The sequence below is a fragment of the Taudactylus pleione genome, unplaced genomic scaffold (assembly GCF_031769625.1).
Source record: "Taudactylus pleione unplaced genomic scaffold, aTauple2 ptg000641l, whole genome shotgun sequence".
NCBI classification, from domain to species: domain Eukaryota; kingdom Metazoa; phylum Chordata; class Amphibia; order Anura; family Myobatrachidae; genus Taudactylus; species Taudactylus pleione.
The window spans coordinates 15,408-39,624 of record NW_028285043.1 but is presented as its reverse complement, the minus strand read 5'-3'; the positions used below and the strand labels follow the sequence as shown (position 1 = coordinate 39,624).

Below are 24,217 nucleotides of genomic sequence, written 5' to 3'. Positions count from 1 at the left end.
TGTGCCATCAGTCACCATCGACAGCACGCCCCCTTTGGTGTGAGACCCTTAACGACGGCTTGGCCGTCGTTATTCAGGTCTCGCGCATGCGCACTATCGACCCGCTTGCGAGCGGGTCAGAATCAGGCCCACAGCCTGCACATGACAGGCAGTATAAACTGCAGTAACTTATAAACTAATATTGGTAGCCAAGTTATACAAGAGAAATAAATCAATCAACCAGCAGTATAGAAATACAGTTTAAAAAAAACTAATCTGTAATTTATTTATTTTCTTTATACACCAATTTCTTTGTTCTATTTTTGTGACGTATGTAAATTTTAAATATTTCACCTAAGTAATGGAATTCTGGGGAATTCATATATTTTTTTTTTAAATAAGAAATTAATAAAGAAAGGTTATAGTTTTAGCATATTTACTATTCTATATAAAGATGAGGATTGCGTGAATTAAAATAAGTGCACTATATTAGACACTCTTTTTCTTCTTTTTTGTGACTTGTAATAATAATAATAATAATAATAATAATAATAAATAATAGTGTGATTGGTAGCACCCCAGCTAGACAAATTATTGAGTATATCAGGCTGATTGATAGCTGGGTTATTTACATATATACAACCCAATGAAGCGAGATCACACACATATATATATATTTCATACTGTACATAGTATCACTGGTGTGGGATTAAAATCAACTACTACAGTTTCTGCAACTTGTCAGACCTGCTGTAAATGAATGACAGGCCGATGTGCTTCGACGATGGTACCAATGTATATGCAGGAGTGCGAGGTATTAGGCATATGAGAAAGCAGCTGTGGTAGTCTCTATGCTGGCTGAGCTGTGGCAGGCATTAGCATATTTTCACAGCTGCAATTGCAATCCTTACTGAATTAGGCACTAAGGGTGCATACACATGTAAAGATTCTGTCCAACCATCCAACTAGTTAATTGGTTGGAATGAAAATCTGGTAAGGTATGAGAGTAACTGATGATCAGCAATTTGCTCCTAAACGCCAGAAAACATATGAAAATGATTAAGATAAGTTTGTTAAATGTTTGATCTAAACAATTTGTTCAAACAGTTTTTGTCCTTTTTCCATCATTTGGGAGCAAATAGCTGATTGTCATTTGCTTTCGTACCTTAACAGATTTTCATTCCAACCAATCAACTAGTTGGATGGTTGGACAGAAAATCTTTACTTGTGTATGTACCTTAAGTCATTGAGTTAAACAACTGAGTTTTTTTGTAAAGCAGCAACTTGCTGTTTAAGGTCAAACAGGTCTTTCTCACATTCACCAATTTTAATTTTTTCCACTGTCACCAGATGATGAGTGGAATGTAGGTGATCCCTGAGAACTTTATGGATTCTGCAAAATCAGTGGCCATGGTATCCTTTATTACGCACACCCTGACTTTGTGGGCTGAAGGAATAGCCAATGTTGAGATTTCTGACATGGAAACAGAGTGTGGCAGGAAACTTTTGCATGCAAAGGATGGTTTAGGTGAAGTAGCTGACCATAACCAGTATCGATTGCACAGAGGAGAGTAGGTAGGGATAGGTCACTTACTCAAATTAGGCAGTGTAAACTCATATAATGGTATGTATGTGTTTATGAAAACCAATAAAAGAATACTCAATTTAAAAAAAAAAAAAATCATATCATGGTGTGCCAATTAGTACTTTCAGAAATAAGGCAGCTTGGCGATCTGGCACAGTCAACTAGAAAAGAAAAATGGGCAAGCTGGTGACCTGCAGTGCAACACCAGGGGACAACTAGCCTGTCAGGAGCAGGTCAGCTTGTGTCCTGTTATGTAAACAGTAGAACAATGTCTCCAGCAATCCAGGAATCTAGATTGTGCCTGATGAGGAAGACATCAGCACCAGGTCAGCCGCAATGGCCTGTGTCTGCAAGTATACTGTGTGGGCAGCCCTTGGAGGCCCAAGGATGCCAGGAAAGAGAGGGGCAAACCACTGATGTCACTAAGAGGGCTCTAGTCGTGGTCTGATGGATCAGCGTGCAATGGATGGTGGGCAGCAGTATTGCACACAGGGGTGTTGGAATATCAGTCCACCTGGGTGGGCACTCGACTAGTGGCACTGGGTTATGTTAAAGTGGCTGGCCCACCATTCCTGCAGACAACAAAGAGGGTAGCAAGCACAGCTAGACATAGAACTCAGCAGCACTGCTGCCTCTCTGGATATCTCCCAAGCCATACATTACACTCATTAGTCAATTATCAATAAAGACCAAAATCTATATTAAATACATTTTGGATTATTGCCCCACATTTAAAAAGGAAAAAAAAATAAAAAAAAAATTATAGGATTTATATATTGACAGACCTGATCTGTGCTGGTAGTTTAAGGACACCTAAAAAACAAACAAAAAAAAAAACTGGGGTATGTGCAATAGACATACCACTCTTGGGTGTGCGTTCACACTCTGATAGAAGCACGCCTTGGTGTACATAGTGACACGAGGTTAAAGGCCTCGTGCGTTCAACCATCCAAGACATGCATATATCAACATGGCCGCACACACAAGAGTGGTATATTGATCTTAGAAAACGGCCCCTATTGAGACAAAATAGTTCTACATAGAGATGTAGGGTGAAACATACAGACTAGAAGGGAAAAAAAAAAAATGTTTAGAATAGGCCAAATAATTTTTAATGCATACACTATTATCCAGTTAAATGTTTAAGTGGGAAAAAAACCCAAAACCTGTTGAATATTCAGATTAGGCTGTTTTATCAGTTGAACATTAGTGACCATCATCACTTTAAAGGGCAGTACACACTAGACCAGTGTTGGCTAACCTTGACACTCCAGCTGTTATGGAACTACATAACCCAGCATGCATTGCTACAGTTTTGCTATTAGGGCATGCTAAAACTGTGGCAGGGCATGCTGCGATATATAGTTCCACAACAGCTGGAGTGTCAAGGTTAGCCAACACTGCACTAGACTGTGTACAGACCTCATTAGCCACTGGACCCAGCGGGGTGCCGGCCTCAGCAAGTACGTACACACTTGCTGATGCCGGGAGTGACAGCAGGAGCCATGCTGAATTCAGCAGCATAGCCCTCACTGCCCATATCACTTGCAGGTCAGACGGACAATGTCACCGACGACACACAGGAGCGCACATAGTCAGCAACATAGCAGATACACTGGATGACGTTGTCTGGTGTGTAGCCGGCTTTAGAGTGTTTCATTTTGGAAAGAAAGACAATGAAACCACAGGTGTTGAACAATAAATTGTTCTGGCAGGAGGCAGGAAGTGCTTGTAGGCTTCCTGGCATGTAGGCTCAGTTTGCTGTGCTGGATTCTGAAGAGACTGCTCAGGTAAGTCCTGTTCAAGTTCTTTGAATAGACATTTATTGTATAAGTCAATATTTGGTGAGGATTGATGTCAGGTCCTTTGGGACTAAGGAGCTCATTCAGACCCGTACGCTAAGCTGTGCTCTCACGCAGCTAGAAGGGGCTGGGTATGCAAATGCTGCGATCGTGCGGTCTGGTGAATGGACGCCCTGTATGCCTTATAGAGCAACAGCAGTGAGCGCACGCCGGAGTATAAAGACTCCCACCTTTCTTTCATAGCACACGTCATCTCCAGGTAGTGTGTGATTAATCGGTGACATCGAGAGCCATCGGCGTTGCATGCAGTGCTTGAGGTTAGACCCTACCCCACTGCAAGCACTGCAGACTGAAATACAACCAAGTGACGTGTACAATGACGCTTCTTTGCCAGTTATGTATACCCATAAAACTCTGTTTTGACAGCCAGACACTCCTGCATGCGCAGCCCATTCCCCGTTCACAAGCATCTTCCCGTTCCCACCCACAAACGGCGCTGTCACTCAAAGTAGCATCCAGTCTGTACTACAAGCGCACGATTCCTGGCCGCAGTTATTGGTGCATACTTTGATGCATGCGCGATAATCACCTATAACGTGCGTTCACAGCTTAGCAAACGGGTCTGAATCAGGCCCCAAGTTCCTTCGCCCCGCCATTTTGGGCCATCCCTTTCAGCTAAATTTAATTTCCCTTTGGCGTATTAGGTTAGAGACTAATGTATAGAGGTTTAAGTTAACAAAAACTGTGCTGTATGCTGAAGAGTGAGGAATTTGAAAGCAACCTTATGTTTGATTTATATTTAATGCAAGAATGAGGGATTAGTATAGCGAGATAGTCATTCATAGATGATGCTGTATTACCTGTGTTGTAGACCACAGGTTCTCAAACTCAGTGCTCAGGACCCCAAACAGTACATGTTTTCTAGGTCTCCTCACAGAATCACAAGGGAAATGATCAGCTCCACCTGTGGACCTTAAAAATGTGTCTGAGTAATGATTACAGCTGTGTTCCCACTGCGTGACTGGCAAATCGTGAACTGTGTGGGGTCCTGAGGATAGAGTTTGAGAACCACTGCTCTAGACCAGTGGTGTATATTACCTAGGGGTTGCAGCTCACCCAGTAAAATCCACCACTTCAGTGAGCCAATTGCAGTCCATGACTGCACTGGCTACACTGACTGGCAGTGGCTTCCCATTTGAAGCGCTAGCTGCCATTCACACAGGACAGACAGCCCCAGAGGGAGGAGTTTCCTCCCCCTGGGACTGCCAGGCTGCAAATAGCAGCTTCAGGAGGAAGCTGCAGCTCTGCCTTTTTGGGCAGCCCTACAACGTCTTCTAGGGGGGCTGCAGCCGATGCACTCCCTAGAAGCCAGTGTTATGCGCATGTGCTGTGGCACTGCTGCTTGTGCGCATGCGCCATCTGCCAGATCCATTGCGCATGTTCCAGGGCTCAGCCGGCTGGACCAGTAGTGGCAGCCCCCCTCATGCAAGAGGGTAGGAGCCACTGTTGGTACTAAAGGCCCCCATACATCAGCAATTGATTGCAAATTGCTGATGTATGGGGACCTTAACTCCTTAGCACAACTTTACATGCAGAGGTAGAAATGATTTACAAAATAAAGAAATGTATTGCTTAATATTTATTGGACGTAATCCTGGTGATAGAATACTGGACAACAAACTGATACTTGCAGTAGTACAATTATCCATAGACCACATAAGCTGTCTATTCTGTCCAGCAATAGGAAAGGAGTGAAACAGTTGAATACATTTGGGGAATATTAAAAAAAAAAAAAATTTAAATATAGTTGTATTTTCCAGAATACAGATCCTCAGCTTAGTCATCACATCTTATTTGGTCATTAGCCGTCACAGCATAGACCTCCACCTCACACAATGGGAGATACTCTTTTCGCTCTTTCATAATTATTGTAACATAGCGTCCTTCTATGCCATGGCAGCAAATCTTAATAGTCGGGTTGTTGGACATCCTGATTGTTCGACACCTACACAGGAGGGAGAATGAATGACAATATCCATCAATTATCTTTATAGCAGTCCTGGACAAATCCCAGCAGCAAGTGCTCCCAACAATTAATGCTGGCATCTAATATTTTAGATTCTACTTTTAAGAGCCCTGGATGCAGATCTGACTTCCTAAGGGATACTGCTGGCTCCAAATTTTTTTTAAAATTTGGAGCCAGCAGTATTTATACCCCGTTCCACACAGTTGGTAAAGACCTGCCCCATATGAAATCCGATGAATTGTACAGTGAATAATCAGTTGTAAGATAATTGCCCAAGTCCAGATTTCCCCCCTCCCCCCCAGTATGCAGCTACAAGAGACAACCCTCTTCCAGAGTTTCTTTCTTCAGTCTCCAATGTAGTAGAGTGGCTAGACCCTAAAGCTTCAGTTTCTTCGAAGTTGAGGAGAAAAAAAAAAAAAAAAAAAAAGAAGGTTTCTTACTAGGGGTGAGCGGGCTCGGATTTCTGAAATCCGAACCCCCCCGATCCGAGTCCGATCAGAGTTAGGCTCGACTTTTCCCGCCTGACTCGGATCTGAAATCGAGGCAAAACGTCATCATCCCGCCTTCCGAGTCTCGCGGGTTTTGGATCCTATATAAGGTACCCGCGTCGGCGCCATTTTCTCACTCGGCTGTGGACAGTGAAGAGGGAGGGTGGGAGTTAGGGCTGGCTGGGCTGTGTAGTGTAGTGTAGTGTAGTGCTGCTGTTGTCCACTACTTCAAAGTCCATAGGGGCTGGCTGTGTTGTGCTGTGCTGCTGTTGTTAATAGGGGCTGTGTCCATTCCTTCAAAGTCCATAGGGGCTGGCTGGACTGTGTTGTGCAGTCAGTTCTCCATAGGGGCTGTGTCCACTCCAAAGTCCTGTGCAGTGTCCCAGTCCTAAAGGGATGCTGTAGTGTTGTCCAGGGGGTGCTCTGTCCATCAGGGGTGCTCCCCCCAAGTGCTAAAAAAATAATATATTTTCTGTGTTTGTGAATTGTGTGCGCAGTAGCCGCACGTGCATCAACAAAGGAGCAGCGCCAAGCGTGCGCCTGTGTCCCATAAGTAAAGAGCCGGCTGGCTCATTTCTTAAAGGCTGGTGTAACCCACAAAGTGCACTACTCTCCAGCAAAAATAAAAAAATATTTTCTGTGTTTAGTCGCACGTATATATCAAATCGATATAACATAAATGGAGGACCAAACTTTCTCCGATAAAAATAAAATAGAGAAAGATCAAGAACCACTTCCTCCTAGTGCTGAAGCTGCTGCCACTAGTCATGACATAGACGATAACATGCCATCAACGTCGTCTGCCAAGGGCGATGCCCAATGTCATAATAGAGGGCACATACAATCCCAAATGACAAAGTTCAGGAAAATGACCTTGAAAAAAACATTTAAATCATCTGAAGAGAAATGTAAACTTGCCAATATGCCATTTACGACACGGAGTGGCAAGGAACGGCTAAGGTCAATCCCTAGTATGTTCATGACTAGTGGTTCAGCTTCACATGACGATGGAAGCCCTCCTCCCACTAAAAAAATCAAAAAAAGAGTTAAGCTGGCAAAAGCACAGCGAAGAACTGTGCTTTCTAAGAAGATATCACAAATCCCCAAGGAGAGTCCAAGTGTGGTGGTGGTTGCGATGCCTGACCTTCCCAGCACTGGACGGGAAGAGGTGGCTCTTTCCACCATTTGCACGCCCCCTGCAAGTGCTGAAAGGAGCACCCACAGTCCACTTGCTGATATGCAAATTGAAGAGGTCACTGTTGAAGTACAACAGGATGAGGATACTGGTGTAGCTGGCGCTGAGGAGGAAGTCGGTGAGGAGGATTCTGATGGTGATGTGGTTTGTTTAAATCAGGCTCCAGGGGAGACAGTTGTCCGTGGGATGAAAAAGCCCATCACGGTCATGCCTGGGCAGAAGACCAAACATTCCACCTCTTTGGTCTGGCAATATTTCTATCCAAATCCGGACAACAACTGTCTTGCCATATGTACCTTATGTAAAGGTGGAATAAGTAGGGGTAGGGACGTTAACCACCTAGGAACATCCTCCCTTATACGGCACCTGCAGCGAGTTCATAATAAGTTACTGTCAAGTTCAGAAACTTTGGCGAAGACCGTAAGCAGTCCAGGGACACCTAAATCCAGTTGTCCTGTTGTATCCAAGCGCCTGCAAACCACACCGTCAACTCCCTCCTCGTCAATTTCCTCCTTAGTCAGGATCGGAAGTAGTCCTGCAGGCCATGTCACTGGCATGACTGACTCTCCTATCCCGGATTCCTCCGGAGGATCCTGCATTGCTACGCCTACTTCTGCTGCTGCTGTTGCTGCTGCTGGGAGTCGTTCATCATCCCAGAGAGGAAGTAGGAACACCACTACTTTTACTAAACAATTGACCCTCCAACAGTCCTTAGCGAAGAGGATGAAGTACGACAGCAGTCATCCTGAAGCAAAACGTATAACTGAGGCCTTGACTGCTATGTTGGTGTTAGACGTGCGTCCGGTATCCGCCATTAGTGCAGTGGGATTTAGACAATTGCTGGAGGTAGTGTGTCCCCGGTTCCAAATCCCGTCTAGATTCCACTTCACTAGGCAGGCGATACCGAGACTGTACAGAAACGTCAGAAAAAGTGTCCTCAGTGTCCTGAAAAATGCCGTTGTACCCAATGTCCACTTAACCACGGACATGTGGACAAGTGGAACAGGGCAGACTAAGGACTATATGACTGACAGCCCACTGGGTAGATGTATCACCTTACGCAGCAACAGCAGCAGCGTCACCAGTAGCAGCATCTCAGAAATGCCAGCTCGTTCCAAGGCAGGCTACGCTGTGTATCACCGGTTTCAGTAAGAGGCACACCGCCGACAACCTCTTAGAGAAACTGAGGGAAATCATCGCCCAGTGGCTTACCCCACTTAGACTCTCCTGGGGATTTGTGATATCTGACAACGCCACCAATATTGTGCGGGCATTACATCTGGGCAAATTCCAGCACGTACCATGTTTTGCTCACACAATAAACTTGGTGGTGCAGAATTTTCTGAAAAGCGACAGGGGCGTGCAGGAAACGCTTTGGGTGGCCCGAAAAAATTCAGGCCACTTTCGCCATTCAGCGACTGCGTGCTGAAGACTGGAGTGCCAGCAAACACTCTTGAACCTGCCCCGCCATCACCTGAAGCAAGAGGTTGTGACGCGGTGGAACTCAACCCTCTATATGCTTCAGAGGATGGAGGAGCAGCAAAAGGCCATTCAAGCCTATACATCCACCTATGACATAGGCAAAGGAGGGGGTATGCACCTGACTCAAGCGCAGTGGAGAATGATTTCCGTGTTGTGCAAGGTTCTCCAGCCCTTCGAACTTGCCACACGTGAAGTCAGTTCAGACACTGCCAGCTTGAGTCAGGTCATTCCCCTCATCAGGCTTTTGCAGAAGCAGCTGGAGAAAGTGAAGGAGGAGCTAAGACGGAGCGATTCCGCTCGGCATGTGGGACTTGTGGATGAAGCCCTTCATTCGCTTTGCCAGGATTCCAGGGTGCTCAATCTGTTGAAATCAGACCACTACATTTTGGCCACCGTGCTCGATCCTAGGTTTAAAGCCTATGTGGTGTCTCTTTCCGGCCGACACAAGCCTGCAGAGGTGCAAAGACCTGCTGGTGAATACACTGTCAGCTGAAGCGGAACGTGACACGTCAACAGCTCCTTCTTCATTTTCTCCCGCAACTGGGGCTGCCAGGAAAAACTTAGGTATCCTAAGCAACCCGCTGGCGGTGATGCAGGGCAGGCAGGACCAAGTTTGGACATCTGGTCCAGACTGAAGGACCTGGCAACAATTTCTGACATGTCTACTGTCACTGCATATGATACTGTCACTATTGACAGAATGGTGGAGGATTACATCGGTGACAGCATCCAAGTAGGCATGTCAGACAGTCCATACCTGTACTGGCAGGAAAAAGAGGCAATTTGGAGGCCCCTGTACAAACTGGCTCTATTTTACCTGAGTTGCCCCCCCTCCAGTGTGTAGTCCGAAAGAGTGTTTAGTGCAGCCGGGAACCTTGTCAGCGAAAGGCGTAGGAGGTTGCATCCACAGAATGTGGAGAAGATTATGTTCATCAAAATGAATTATCAGCTCTTCCAGGGAGACCAGCCTCCAGAACGTACAGAGGGATCTGTGGTGGTGGATTCAAGTGGGGACGAGTTAATACTTTGTGAGGATGAGGATGTACACACTGAAGAGGTTGAGGAATCGGTGGATGAGGAGGATGAGGATGACGATGACATCTTGCCTCCGTAGAGCCAGTTTGTGCAGGGACACATTAATTGCCAGCTTGTTTTGTGGGGGCTCAAACGAACCAATCATTTCAGCCACAGTTGTGTGGCAGATCCTGGCGCTGAAATGATTGGTTTGTTAAAGTGTGCATGTCCTGTTTATACAACATAAGGGTGGGTGGGAGGGCCCAAGGACAATTCCATCTTGCACCTCTTTTTTTTCTTTGCATTATGTACAGTTTCTGGCCTAGTTTTTCAAACTGCCATCCTGTCTGCCACTGCAGTATCACGCCTAGATGGGTCACGTGTTTGTGCCGCCCACTCGTGTCGCTTAGCATAGTCATCCAGCTACCTCGGTGCAACCTTTTGGACATAACACTATTGTGAGGTGTTCAGAATAGACTGGAAATGAGTGGAAATTAAGGTTATTGAGGTTAATAGCATAGGAGCAGAAAAACCTACAAATTCTGTGATTTTAGCTGTTTTTATGCTTTTTTTCAAAAAAAATACAGATCCAAACCAAAACACAAAACCCAGAACCCAAAACACGGAAGGGTGGTTTTGGCAAAACCAATCCAGATCCAAAACCAAAACACAAAACACGAAAAGTGGCCGGTGCACACCCCTATTTCTTACGTATAGGACTGTGTAAAAGGCTTAGCCAGTTTCTACAAGACCTATTTTGTTAAGTGGGATTTACTGGAACCCATCATGGTATTTAAAGACCAAGTTTGTTTTTTTCCCCCCTACGGATAATAGGAAATACTGAATTCCCCTAGGGACAGTTTTCAACTTTTATTTGGTTTACAATCTGAGCAGCAAAACCAACCAAGTTGCAGTCTCAGCTGCCTTCATTTTGGCCCAGTTGTGCAATTTGAGGAATCTTTAGTACAAAACTTCTGCACACATGGACAATGTAATCAGCTATTCACCACTATACAATTCAAGATCACCAGGATTAAGATTAGGGAAAATGTGCAAAAATAAGGCAGCAAAAAAGTAAACATTCAGTGTAAAAAGCCGATACAACATAGGTCTAAGAATACAGTTCCAATTGCTAAAATGTTTTAAGGGTCTAGGTAACAATCGCTGTACTGCCACGATTATTATCGGTCCAATTCGCAGGGGATTTTTTTCTCATTTTAAATTAAAATATACCCAATGTACAAAGGGGAACTCGCAGGGACAGCAGATGCATTAGCCACTGTCCCCACAAGTTATATCCCCAGCAAATTGTGGAGGTCTTTCACAGAAGGGGAAGCAGACACTGCTCATGAACACAGTGTCAGCTTCCGGAGGCTGCAGGGGAGAGATCGAAAGACCTCTCTCCTGCCCCTGGAGCCCCCATAGGGTGAAAGCAGTTTACATCTGAAGATGGTGTAAACTACCAGGGCTAAACTTCGAAAAGCTTTGCTTTTTGGAGTTTAGTACATAGAAGTCAGATTGTAGTCTGCATTGATCTGCCAATTAGCACTTCAGAGATTTCTGTGAAATCTCTTGCATTGCGCTTTTATTATACAAGAGCAATACATACAATTATGCGGGAACAGCAGTTTCTGCATAATTTTATGTACCAAACAGCTTGATACATATGCCCCTTAGAGTTTCTAATGCTAGGTCTAGAGTATGGCATATCCCGATGCTGCCACTTACTTTTCAGTTCCATCCAGAGATTTTCCAACTCTGACTTCTGCTCCATCCAAGCGTTGTGGGTAATTTTGGCTGGTAATTACAACAGTGCGAATTCTGTAGTTCTGTTTCAGGTCCAAAGCCAGCCAACTTGGCATCTCATACTCTGTCTCAAAACAGGTCATTCTGCTGCCATCAATGGTTTTCCAGGCTGATCCTTCAATCACCTCCGAGCTTGGATACACATATGCAGTCAAAGCTAAATTTTCACCTGCAAGATAAACTGGTTACATCAGAATGGCTGTTTGCAAGCTCTTGTTTTAAACAGGCTAGAATCCAGCTAGTGTGTGTATGAGTGAGTATGTATGTATGTATGTATAAGATGGACTAACTACTGTTTTACTTTGGTAATTGTAAATGAGACATTTCAAATTGGAAACAGAAATCAGATGTATAGCAACTTTTAAATATTCTGCATCTCAAATACTGTACCTTCAGATATTAAAAGGAGGATGAAAGGAGAATTAGTAAATTAGTATTGAGAGATCAGAATTTTGGTGCAATCTTGACAGTAGGATTACACCAGCGACTAAACATCAGTTGTGCTATATATTTAGACGACCATCTTTAATTAGCTGATCATTAAAGCCTGTTTAAATGCAGAATTGTTTGTTTAACCCATTTATTGTGACAATTTGATTTCACTTTTTGTACTGGATGCATATAGAACAAACCATGAAATGTATACACAGTAGTCACTGTCAGTTATTGGTTGTATTCCATAGTTACAATGTTTAAAAAAATATAAAAGTAAACATTTGTTTTAATGAGTTTCTGTAGGACTAGGATTTCTTGGTGATTAGTAGTGTTTAGGATCAGAATTTGTTCCATACATAGGTCCTCTTTATTCTTGTAAAAAAAAATGTTGGTTTCTCTTTCAATGTAATATTACATTCTTAATACTTTACTTTATAAGAAAATGTAGATTTTTAATAAAGGATTTGCTTGCACATTTATGCAGACCCTCCAACATGACCCATTCCATTAAGTACAAAGTGCTCTGCTCCTGAACCTTCTTAATTTAGGATTGAAGCCACCTGTGTTGAAACACCAGTCTCATGAAATAACTAGCTCAACACAGGTGTCTGCAATCATTAACTTAAGCTGGCCACACATCTAAAGATTCTGTCCAGCCAACTAGTTGATTGGTTGGAATGAAAATCTGGTAAGGAATGAAAGCAAATTACAATCTGCAATGTGCTCCCAAACGCCGGAAAATGGACAAACACTGAACAAATTGTTTGGATCAAACATTTAACAAATGTGTCTGAACGATCATTTTCATGTTTTCTGGCATTTAGGAGCAAATTGCTGATCAGTTACTCCCATACGTTAACCAGATTTTCATTCCAACCAGTCAACTAGTTGGCTGGTTGGACAGATAATCTTTAAGATGGCCACACACTAGACCAACTTACATCCAACCAGCCAGCTTGTTGATTGGTTGGAATGAAAATCTGGTAACGTATGGGAGTAAATGATGATCAGCAATTTGCTCCTAAATGCCAGAAAGCAGATGAACATGATCGTTCAGACAAGTTTGTTAAATGTTTGATCTAAACCACAGGTTCTCAAACTCGGTCCTCAGGACCCCAAGCGGTGCATGTTTTCCAGGTCTCCTCACATAATCACAAGTTATTAAGTAATTAAGTTATTAGCTCTACCTGTGGATCTTTAAAATGTGTCAGGGAGTAATAAGTACACCTGTGCAGGACAAAGTTTGAGAACCACTGATCTAAACTATTTGTTCAAACAACAGTTTGTCCATTTTCCAGCATTTGGGAGCAGATATTCATTCCAACCAATCAGCTAGTTGACTGGTTGGACAGAATCTTTAGATGTATGGGCAGCTTTAGGTGGGAAGTCCAGGAGCAGAGCATTTTGTACCTAACGTAACGGGTCATTTTGGAGGGTAGGTTTATGTTGGCATAATAACGTGTAGATTGGCTCTCCATTTCTATTCACTTGTTGCAGCAACAGTCTCAAGCTAAACTAAAAAAGGGAACTTTGTATTACAAATCCCTAGAGCACAGGTTCTCACTCAGTCCTCAGGACCCCAAACCGTGCATGTTTTCCAGGTCTCCTCACAGGATCACAAGTGAAATAATTAGCTCCACCTGTGAATCTTTTAAAATGGGTCAGTGAGTAATGAATACCTGTGTACCTGCTGGGTGACCTGGAAAATGTGACCTGTGTGGGGTCCTGAGGACAGAGTTTTAGTGGACACAGTTAGGGGAGCAGTCTTACTTTCTAGATTATGTTCTATTCTTGAGAGAAAAAAAAAAAAAAGCCACACAACAGGTCTAATGCTGAAAAGTAAAAATATTAAAGCACAAACAGTAGTTAAAACATCACTTACTAGCTTTTTCAGGAATGTGGGAGTCATCTGACAAAGCTTTTCTGGAGATCCCTAGGACAGTTACTCCAAGAATGAATAGGTGGATTCTCATTTCTAGATGGCAAAAAATAAATATGCATTGAGTTAGAGAACATTTTGAAAAGGAACCTGTTGCTCGCAGACTCCATGCAGAGTTCTGTATTATGGCCCGTACACACGGGACGATCAGACAACGATCAGATATCTTCTGATCGTCCTGCATGTTCGATATCGAACATGCACCAACCTCCAAACTACTAGAACGAGCGGGTCTCTACAGCAAACAGGCTAACCTGGTTGATATCGACCAGGTTGGCCTGCATTCACGGGCGATGGTCATATCGACCATCCATGCCTGGGCATCGATGGTCGTTGGAGGGGGGGGGCTAAAAAAAGGACGATCTAAACGGTCAAACAATATCGTTAATATAGTCTTTATCTGACTGTGTATGCACCATTAAGTATTAAATATGTTTACCAACCTGTTGAGTCTGCACAAGCCTGCTCTGTTCCAATTAATCCCTGCCTAGTCACACTGGCCCACCAAATAATCCTCTGGGTTGCCCTAACTCGATGGGCATCTGGCAGGCAAAAATACCCTCCTTGCAAAGAGACTACTGTAATGCAAACATCACACAGGATTATCACAGACCAATTACCCAAAAGGACAGATAGAGGGGGCCTATTCATCAACACTAAAATAACAGTTTTAAAGGACATTTTCCTTAATTACCATTTTTATTTAGTATTCATTAACACAACGCAGGCGATATCATAGATATCTCCTGGTTAATTCCATCTGCATTGATTTCCACACTCCCCATACATTAGTATGAGGATGTAGAAATTAGGCTATTCAAATTCTGAAAATCATGTATTTTTGGAATTTGATGGTGTTACTATACACCACTGAGGTGGCGTATAGCGGGTTACACTTAACCGCTTTCAGCTAGGCAGGTCCTCCTCAGGCTCGCTCAGTACCACTACTGGGGCACTATATAAAGGGCTTACTACTGGGGGCACAAGGGGCACTGCATAGGGGGGGCACTACTGGCAGCCTGCATAAGGGGGTCCTCTTCTGGGGCACTGCATATAGGCACCACGATGGGGCTGTCCCTAATCTTTATTTTAAAATTACATTAATCCCATATGGACCCGCCTCCTCCCTGGAACACTTGAGGGGGGGGGGGGGGGCGCCGTAGCACGCGCGTTCTTCGGGCACCCTGGCTACACGCTACTCCTCTGCCAAGGCCGCCTGCATGCATTTGCCCCCCAGGCTGAAAGTTGCCAGCCAGCCCCTGCCCATGCCAGAGCAGAACGGAAGCACCATCAGGCCTACCCAGCACATAGTGACAATATGCCCAAACAGGTCCATGCACAGCCAATGCTCCCCGCCAGACGCCCCCTGCCACAGCATCCTCACAGGTAACACCCGCCGACCACCATGCCAAGAAACCCTGGTCGTGACAGGACACAAACAGACTCCTTGAGTGAGTGGTCGCTCAAAAAGGCCGCTGCAACCGAGACATCGGAGCCCCGTCGTGATCTCTGTACTTAATTGTAGACACAGCTGAAAACATGCTTCTGTTTTAGCCGTCACTTCCCATTACCTCCCACATGTTTGTTTTTTATCACTTACAAAGGAATCCTCATTGCAACCATAACGTATACCACCAATAAATGCTCAATTACTTGATCAATGGGATAGCGTACAACTCTGAATCAGGCCCATAGTGCATCTCCTTTCCCTGGTGTCTTCCCAAACCTTCTTTTCCTCAGGAATGGGATGAACACTCCCAAAGGGATATGGAGTGTTTCAAGCAAATATTAACAACCTTACAGCCCAATTCAGTAAGTATCGCTATTGCAATTACGCAAGCAGTTCAAGTCAGTGGTTAGAAAAACACAGATGTGTTAGTTTGAACGCAGTTGCATGGGTGTGCGTAAATTAGCCACTGCGACTGCATACACCACATGAGAACTCATTGCGTTTGATGAGACTTGCAGTATTTGTGGCTGGTCAGACCTGGGGCGAGATGCACTAACAGAGTGCAAAACTTACTGCCGGATACCGCAATTGTACAGATCGCATATGCACAGCAAAGGAAAGCTCTTCCGATAAGAGCTGTCCTTTGCGATCCCTGCCGCCTTGTGGACTACCGGGTTTATGACCTGGGAATCCATCTGTGCATGCACAGAGTGACGTGGCGGCCGCGGGGCATGCTGGGGAGGGATCTGATTGGATCCCTCATAGCAGCGCAATGTGGTAGAAGCTGGCGGTACCCTCCACATCGGAGCCGGGCAGCCAGCTGATTGATGCATACGGAAAATGCGTTAAACAGGGGTTTTACCACATTTTCCGTTTAGTACATCCCGGCCCTGGTGTAAATTTAGCATGACGGGCCGATGCGAGTCTGGTACGGATGTATATGCAGGAGCAGTTCCGTAGCTACCACTCCTGTAGCAGACCACGCCCCTCCACGTGACTTCATATGGAGGGGGTGTGGCCTGCACCGCATACTTGCCTACCCTCCCAAGACCTACGGGAGGCTCGCAATTTTTTTGGGTAACCCCTGCACCCCCAGGAAGGTGGGCACTTCTCCTGCATTCTACCCACTTCCTTGTGAAGTGGGCAGAATTAATTTGCAGATCGGTAGGTCCATGCATGGGGGTGGGACTTAATGATGTGATTCTATGATAATCATGTAATTTATCCCTGCCCCCTATTCAAATGTGCAGGATTTGCGGCACTTTACCGCAAGGGGCAGGGCTTAATGCCACTGATAGTCAGGCCTTGCCCCCAACACCTCCCACCTGCATCTCCTCCCCAGAAGTCGGTAAGTATGCCACATCAGACGCAGGCGATTAGCAATGCCCAGAGCATCCTCAGGATGCTCTGGGCTTCTGTAAGGGCAGCATTGACACCATCTGGAGTGTCCTAAGGACACTCCAGGTTGCACTGCTGCAGAGATTCTGGCAGCAGAGTGACGTTACATGCACCTTGCTAGCCAACTGCAGGAGCTGAGAGTGAGCATAGCGTAGGTGCCGCCCACAGAGCTCTGTGCAGTCGCACACCCTTAGTTACTACCCTGCACAGGTGTGAGAGTACAGATGTGAGAAAGCAACAGTGGGCATCTCTATGCCACCTGAGGCATTAGCATACTTTCACTGCTGTGTTCCATGCGAATTCACAGCTGCGTACACAATCCTTACTGAATCAGGCCCATAGTCCATTGAGGCCTGAACATTACATGCTCAGGAGGTTGCCACTGCCTTTGAAGTGTTAGCAGAGGCTGTGTATGGGAACTATAATAACCTAAGGCTGCAGGACTGCTTCCTGGTCCCATAACCTGTTGGCAGAGTAGTCTAGCAATGTGGAGTGCAACGGAATGATACTAGAGATTTATTATCCAGACAGATAATCAACACGGTTGAAATACACTTGGCCAGAGTACAGTATATGTGATGTTAGATGTATTTGTGCAGTTGGTGCTGGTGGCAGTTCATCCACACGTGGTACAACTTAACCAGTTCTTAGGTTTATTGAATTGTAGCATAAAATACAAAGGATATAACACCATTGTAGAAGCAGCCAGAAGCTTATGGGTATTGCTGGGCATTGTAATTCACCGGGCATCTGGGTGGTAAAAAACACCAGAGGAAGTTAAAACTATGTATTCCCACTATGCCAGTGGTGGTGTAGTCAGGGGCGACAAGAGCCACAAGGGTGTGTGGCCTAATGATGGAAGGCATGGCCACATCCCCTTAGGCTAAACAAATGTAAAAAAATAAAAAAAATTATATAGTTTGTGCCCCGGGGAGGGGGGGCATTTTGAGCTGTGTGATCACCTCCCCCTACATGCATAGGACACTGCTGCGGCTGATGCTCACCAGCCAGCATTTGTCAGCATTGCCCTCGCTAACGAAGTCACCTGTCAAACCTGCACGCAGGTCCGACGGGTGCGCATAGGCAGTGACGCTGAGGGTACACACTAGACAATGTACCCAATAGGTCATCCGATTTGGACAGCCTATCGTCTGGTGTGTACCCGACATTAGTGTTCTATTTATAAATCTGTGCAATGACATCCTTGATCAATCTCATGAGTATGTTTGGATGAAGCACAGCCTTTTTGGGAGGTAAATAGAAGTAGTCCTGAAAGAGCTGGGGCATGCATCCATTTTTCCTTGTTATTTGGCTGTGGGTAAAGACAGATTATGATCTCTTGATTGATAGACATAGTGGAAACTGCCTCAGGTAGGAAAGTAGAATTAGTTCTTGACTCCATTTTGTCTATATAGTTATTCATTACAAAAAAAATAAAAAAGCGCTACGTACACCATAGTTCAGGTAATTCCTCCTATTCATCTGCTGACATGATTGCTACCAGAAACATTTTAAATGTGAGACACTTGTTATATAGATTTTATAATTTGGCAGCACATATGGAACCTCACAAAACAGATGCTATGTGGTCCACATATCTAGTTACGCCCCTGCCCCTATCCAAAATATTCTGAGTTTCTTGGATTGAAGAAGCACATCAGTTCCCCTGAATTTAAGCAATGACCGCTCAATCTCCACGCCATGATTGAGGGTGTCCATATTTATATGAAGAAACAGTCCTTCGTAAACAATATCTGACCACACTGGCAGTTCCAAGAACATTTACAGAGCTACTGCAAGCCACGAATTACAATGCCAAAAATAGAAGGACTGCCATAACCTCATCTGTTTTCACAATATTCCATAGGGCACGTTTAGTGAGCAGGAAAGACTGAATACATACTCCAGGTTGAAGTTCCATGACAATGCAAGAGCAGTGGTTTTTCTCCCTGGAATATGGGTGATGGTAGAACAGATATTAGAGTTGGTACCATCTAATGTAGTGGTGGGCAATTATTTAATCCCCTTGGGGCACAAAAAAATTGTGTGGTTAGAATAACCCATCAATACAATTGTAATATTTATTTTAACAATTGTTTGTGTAAAAGTTTTGGGTTGAATGTATTTTGTGAAATAACCATTTTCATCAATATTGAAATAAAAAAAAAAAAAGAAGATTTTTTCCCCATTATTTTATACAATTAGGAATCCTAACATCTAGAAGACACTTCAGATTGATGGCTCAATAAGGAGTTGTACAAGATAGGGAAGGGGTGGGGTGGGGGTTCGGTTCAGGCTTCCTAACTTAATATAGTCATCTTCCTGCAATTTGGTTTAGGCTGTATTCAGCACAAACTGAGGCCCCGATTCAGAGCGCTCGCTCTGAATCAGGGCATTTTTTTTAAGTTTCGGCCTCCTGGCCGCTCATAGCTGTGGGTGACCACCCACAGCTTTTGCGAGCTGCCAGGTGATTGTCACGATCATCACATCCATCGGGGCTTGCGACGAGACCCTTGTGGTAGGGTCTCGTTCCCGCAAGCCCCAGTGAGCTTCCGGCTCTAAATAGAGCTGGAAGCTCACCACTGACATCACCTGTGATGTCAGTGGTGCCTCCCACAAACGGCAGGCGTTCCTTTGGGAACGCCTCAGTTTGTGTAGCCACCCCCCCCCCGACCCACCTTCCAAACGGGGCGAGCTGTCGATCAACATAGTCAGCCGCCCCTTTTGGATGCGAGTGCCGGAGTGAGTGATTTCTCGCTTTGGGGCGTGCGCACTGCCCAGCTAAGTACTCGCGAGGGGGTCTGAATCAGGCTCTGAGACAACAGTGTATTGCAAGGCAATTACACAATGCAGTCCCCTGCTCAACTACCATGTTGCCATAACTCTCAGGAGTCCCCTCTTCCTGTAGTGCACAGTGACTTCCTACAGCTCTGCAGTTTCCTGTACTGGTGTGAGGTGGAGCTGCAACTGCAGCCACATTCTGATTGGCTAATATAGATGCCTCCTCAACCAATTAAAGATACCTAGTTCCTTTCCGGTAATCCACGCAGTGCATAGATAGAGGGCGAAGTTGTGCTGCAATAGACACGGTCAAAGAGCACATAAGCCCAATGAAAGAGGGGGCAATGGACGCGCTGTCACAAAGCAGCTGGTGATAAAGGGATAGTCAGTCCCTATAAGAAAACAACAGTCTGTTTAGTCTGAGCCGGTCTAATAGGCAATGGCAATTGGCTGATGGGCAGCACATGGCCTACGGGAGAGATTTTGCCCACCCTTGATCGAATACATTGAAGGTAGTCCAAATTGATAAATCTTCCTTGTGCAGAGTCCATTCTCCTGGATGAACATGCGCAGAAGATGTGGAAAAACCAACATACTTGACCTTGAGTTGGGGTGCCAGATTGCCTGAAAAGACTAAGACACTTTCTGCACTCAAGAACTGCAGATGTTGAGAAGGCGAGAGGGAGTGAGAGGGAGTGAGAGGGAGTGAGAGGGAGTGAGAGGGAGTGAGAGGGAGTGAGAGGGAGTGAGAGGGAGTGAGAGGGAGTGAGAGGGAGTGAGGCAAAAAGTAGTAAACTTTGCATCTTTGCAAAACCATATTTGCCAACTATCTGGCTGCCGCCTCCAGGAGGGGACAATTAGGTCAGCACAGCATATTGGGTGGTGCAGAATAGGTGGACAGTGCTGGGAGCACAACAGCGTCCTCTCTATACACTGCAGAGATTACTGGCATTGTAAAGCAGTGCTACAATGACAATTCACAATGAATTGCATCAGCCACTGTCCAGACTGCCCACTTCACACTGGAAGTGGGCAGCACCGGGCAGATGCAGGCAGCTCTAGGAAACTTCACAACTCTTACAGGTGGCTGGAATCACCACCCGAGATTCGGGAACCTCCCAGCCTTTGCGGGAGACTAGGAAAGTCTAGGAAATACCATGTTGCACTGCAGGTGGAGCATATTTAAAGTGTGCAGAAAGATTTATATTTGAGAGGACAGTGTTCAAACTCTAATTTAATAGCAGCAGCATTTGTGGGGTACATGGAAAAGCATTCAGTACTTACTCTGCATGTAAAAATAAATATATTTGCATCCCTTGCATTAAAATATGGTTTGTCCAGGTACACTGTTCTCGTGAACAGTTCCACAATCCACTACCAATTAATGAAAGAAAGAACTGCACTGGGTAGTAAAATTGAAGACTAAATAAAGTTATATTTAATCAAAGATATTCTGGTTTACATTGCTTTAACATGGAGAAATTACACAGTACTACAATGACTGCATCACATTTATCTGGTTACCAACCTATATATTCAGGAGTATAGAGAGCAGTGCTGGCCTGGGGAAGAAGGGCAGCATGGCCTAATCGTGTGGAGTAGTGGCCACACCCCCTTAGGATAATAAAAAATAAATCATCTTTTTTTGGCGCTGGGGAGGATGGGTGCTGTGAGCCCCTCAGCTCAGCGCAAAGCCAGGCTGGTAAGTAACCTAACCCTCCCCTCTCCCCCCTAACCCTCCCTTGGTGGTGCTTAACCCCAAGTCTCCCCAGGGGTTCCTAAAATCTATTTCTCTCTCCGCCTCCTCCATATTGACCCGCGTATCGTGGCAATATTGTGGTGAGGGGGTGGGGCTTAAGAACAGATTGCCTGCACTCCAGTCTGTCGGGGGGGGAGGGGGGGGGGGTTCTGGGTACTCAAACCCACGTGCGCTACTGCCGGACTTGCCTCATTCGGGATGGTGTGTCAGGATTCTGGCGTCAGGATTAAGAGATAGGGATCTGGATTTCAACGTCTATCTTAAGTCCTGCGTCGGGCTTGAATAGTCGGCCTTTAGACCAGCGGCATCTCGTCCAGTGGTCTAATAACTACATCCGCATACACAATATAGTGCAGGCATAGTCTATTTTACAATTGGGAACAAAAGAAGACTGGATAATAGACAGGACCCTGCTCTCAAGCTGTAGGGAAATACACACCACAGTTACCTCAAATATACAGAATCAGCTGTCAAAAGGCTCATATCGTAAATTGGTTTGCACATTCCCTATTGCAACTCAATGCATTGATGTACATCTCTATGAAATGCACTGAAGTATCTCTCAGCCATCCTGCTGTACTTTTGCAACTCTCTGCAGTTTAGATATATTCAGAGGGGAGTTTGGGCTCTTCTCTATTGGCAGCAAAAATATAGTCAACCCAAGTATACTTCTCATATATACAGCTGAAAAGCACAGAATGAAGTCAGGAAGATTAAAGTGATTAATGAAAATTTGAGGGCATGTAGAAACAAATCCACACTAACATTATATGGTATAAATTGAGAACTTCTTGTTCAAAGCAATCATGTACAAGGAATAACCACTACTTCAAAGTCAGTAGGAACTATGCCACAACGATACAAATGTTCTACATTATACTGAAACACTACGGATATGGCACAAACTACACCCCGTACTATAAGATTTTACACCCCACAATAACATCCACATTTGTGTAGTGCTGCAGTGCACAATGCAGAACATGAACCCCACATTAAGCAACAGCCTGCACTACACTACCACCCACACATATGCTATGCTGCAATCAGGGCAGTTTCTAGAGAGGAGGGGGCCCGTGCGCAGTCTGACATAGGCCCCCCTCCTCTCCGCCCAGCGGTGCACTGTTCTGTGAACGGCCAGCACTGGTGATAGACTCTGGGCACTAGAGTGGGCCCAGAGTATTGTGTATGCACAGGTCACCGGGAAAACAGCCACGGTGGCCATTTTCCCTGTACTGCGCTTACGACAGGATAATGGCCACTGCGGTCATTTTCCAGGAGTTTCACAGCGCCGGACCCCCACGCCGACATGGGACTCTGGAGAGGTAAGGAATATTATGGGTGCAGGGTATGTGGAAATATTGCTCATAGCAACCAGATTCTAGCTATTATCTTCCAGAAGGTGCTAGATAAATAAGTAGAATCTGATTGGTTGCTATAGGCAACAACTTTACTTCTGAAAATCAGCACTTCGATAAATGTACCCTATAGGATTTGACAGCAGATAAGAACCATTTGGCCCATCTAGTGTTAGCTTATTCAAAACACAGTATACTTATTATAAAGCTTACACAAAACAAAAAACAAACAAAAAACCCCTCACCTTACAAACATCTCTATAAATATAACCTGGTCAGTTTTGCTAGTTTTAAAATTAAACTTTCACCGGACAATTGACTGGACAATTTTTACTTCCCTTGCACCTCACTTCCTACCCACATTACTCATTGCACTTACTGCAGATATAAGGCATAGCAACCAGTGTCCATGGCCTGATAGCATCTATGGAGTATAGGAGTATTGATCTACTGACTCCCAGAGTCCCAGGTAACAAAAGACAGTTTAAGGTTTCAAGTTAGGTTATTTATTTCACATATTTCAGGCTTGTGAATCATACAACAAGTGCACCTATGTGAAACCAAATTCAATTCTATATTGCAATCTCATATTAAAAGATAACTGTCAAATAACTTACATTTAATCCAATTTATCACTTGACAAATACTAATTACATACCAAAAATGAAGCTCCTAGCTTTGCCGTTATTCAAATGTTTCAATCACTTCCTTACTCTCCCAGAAGCATTGGATTTAGCACCAGCTGCATCTGGTCTTTTATTCACCTCCAATCACTTGGTGTGTCCTGATTACCATGTAATGACTTTCGGCTTGTTTGAGGGATATTACAAAGGCTACATAATGCTAGTGGGTTGCAATCTGAAGATGGTGTAAACCAGTGTTTCCCAAACTCATTCCCCAGGAGCACTAATACCCCTTTTACGCCAGAGCTAAAACCTGGGTTATTGCAGGGTTAACCCGGGTAGCTCCTTGGTGCAAAAGGGGACAGGGTTGGATTCCCGGGTCGAGTGACCCGGCAATCCAACACAGGTAACGTGCAGGGTTTAACACAGGAATGACCCATGAAACCCTGCAGTGTAAACGGCGCGATCCGTGTCATGATGCCCTGGAGCGCTCCTCATGCCAGCCGATTGCCCGGATTCAGTGGCGCTTGGAGATGACGTCATCTTCAAGCATCCATTTCCGCGCCGGAAGAGCCGGGTCACTGCAGACCCGGCTCCGGTGTGAACGGCGCCGACTCGGGAATATCCTGGGTCGGTACTGGCTAAATTCCGGGTCTGATCCAGTTTGGAACCCTGTTCCAACCTCCGGGTCACACCCGGAATTTAGGTATAAAAGCGGTATAACAGTGCATGGTTTGGTTTCCATTTTTCCTAGTTGGTGAACAGGTGTTTTCATTACTGGCTGACACAAAAGATTCACAGGTGGAGCTAATTATTTCAGTTCAGATTCTGTGAGGAAACCTGGAAAACATGCACTGTTAATGCTCCATGAGGAATGAGTTTGGGAAACACTGGTTTAAACTAATGGGGCCAAACCCGAAAAGCAACTGCTATCTTACCACTAAGGATGGCAATCGACCATTGAAGGATTGCAACCATCGATGTTCTATGGCTGATGGCAAGTATTTTTGCTATTAACGGTCTATGGCCGATGGCAAGTGTTTGTGCCATGGATGGTACAGCTCCGATGCCGCACCATCTATGCCGACGCCCGAATT

At 44.9% G+C, this 24,217-nt stretch overlaps 1 protein-coding gene across 1 annotated transcript; it reads right to left on the bottom strand.

Annotated features, from left to right (window-relative positions):
* Positions 1–4,990: 4,990 nt before the first annotated feature.
* On the bottom strand, positions 4,991–23,259 carry LOC148479041 (pentraxin fusion protein-like). The gene is made up of 4 exons (XM_088455018.1): positions 23,156–23,259; positions 13,695–13,787; positions 11,300–11,546; positions 4,991–5,371 (listed from the first exon to the last, which is right to left on the bottom strand). Exons 2-4 carry the CDS (start codon positions 13,783–13,785, stop codon positions 5,203–5,205), a joined length of 507 nt encoding a protein of 168 aa, XP_088311144.1. The 5' UTR covers positions 13,786–13,787; positions 23,156–23,259; the 3' UTR covers positions 4,991–5,202.
* Between the last annotated feature and the right edge of the window lie 958 nt (positions 23,260–24,217).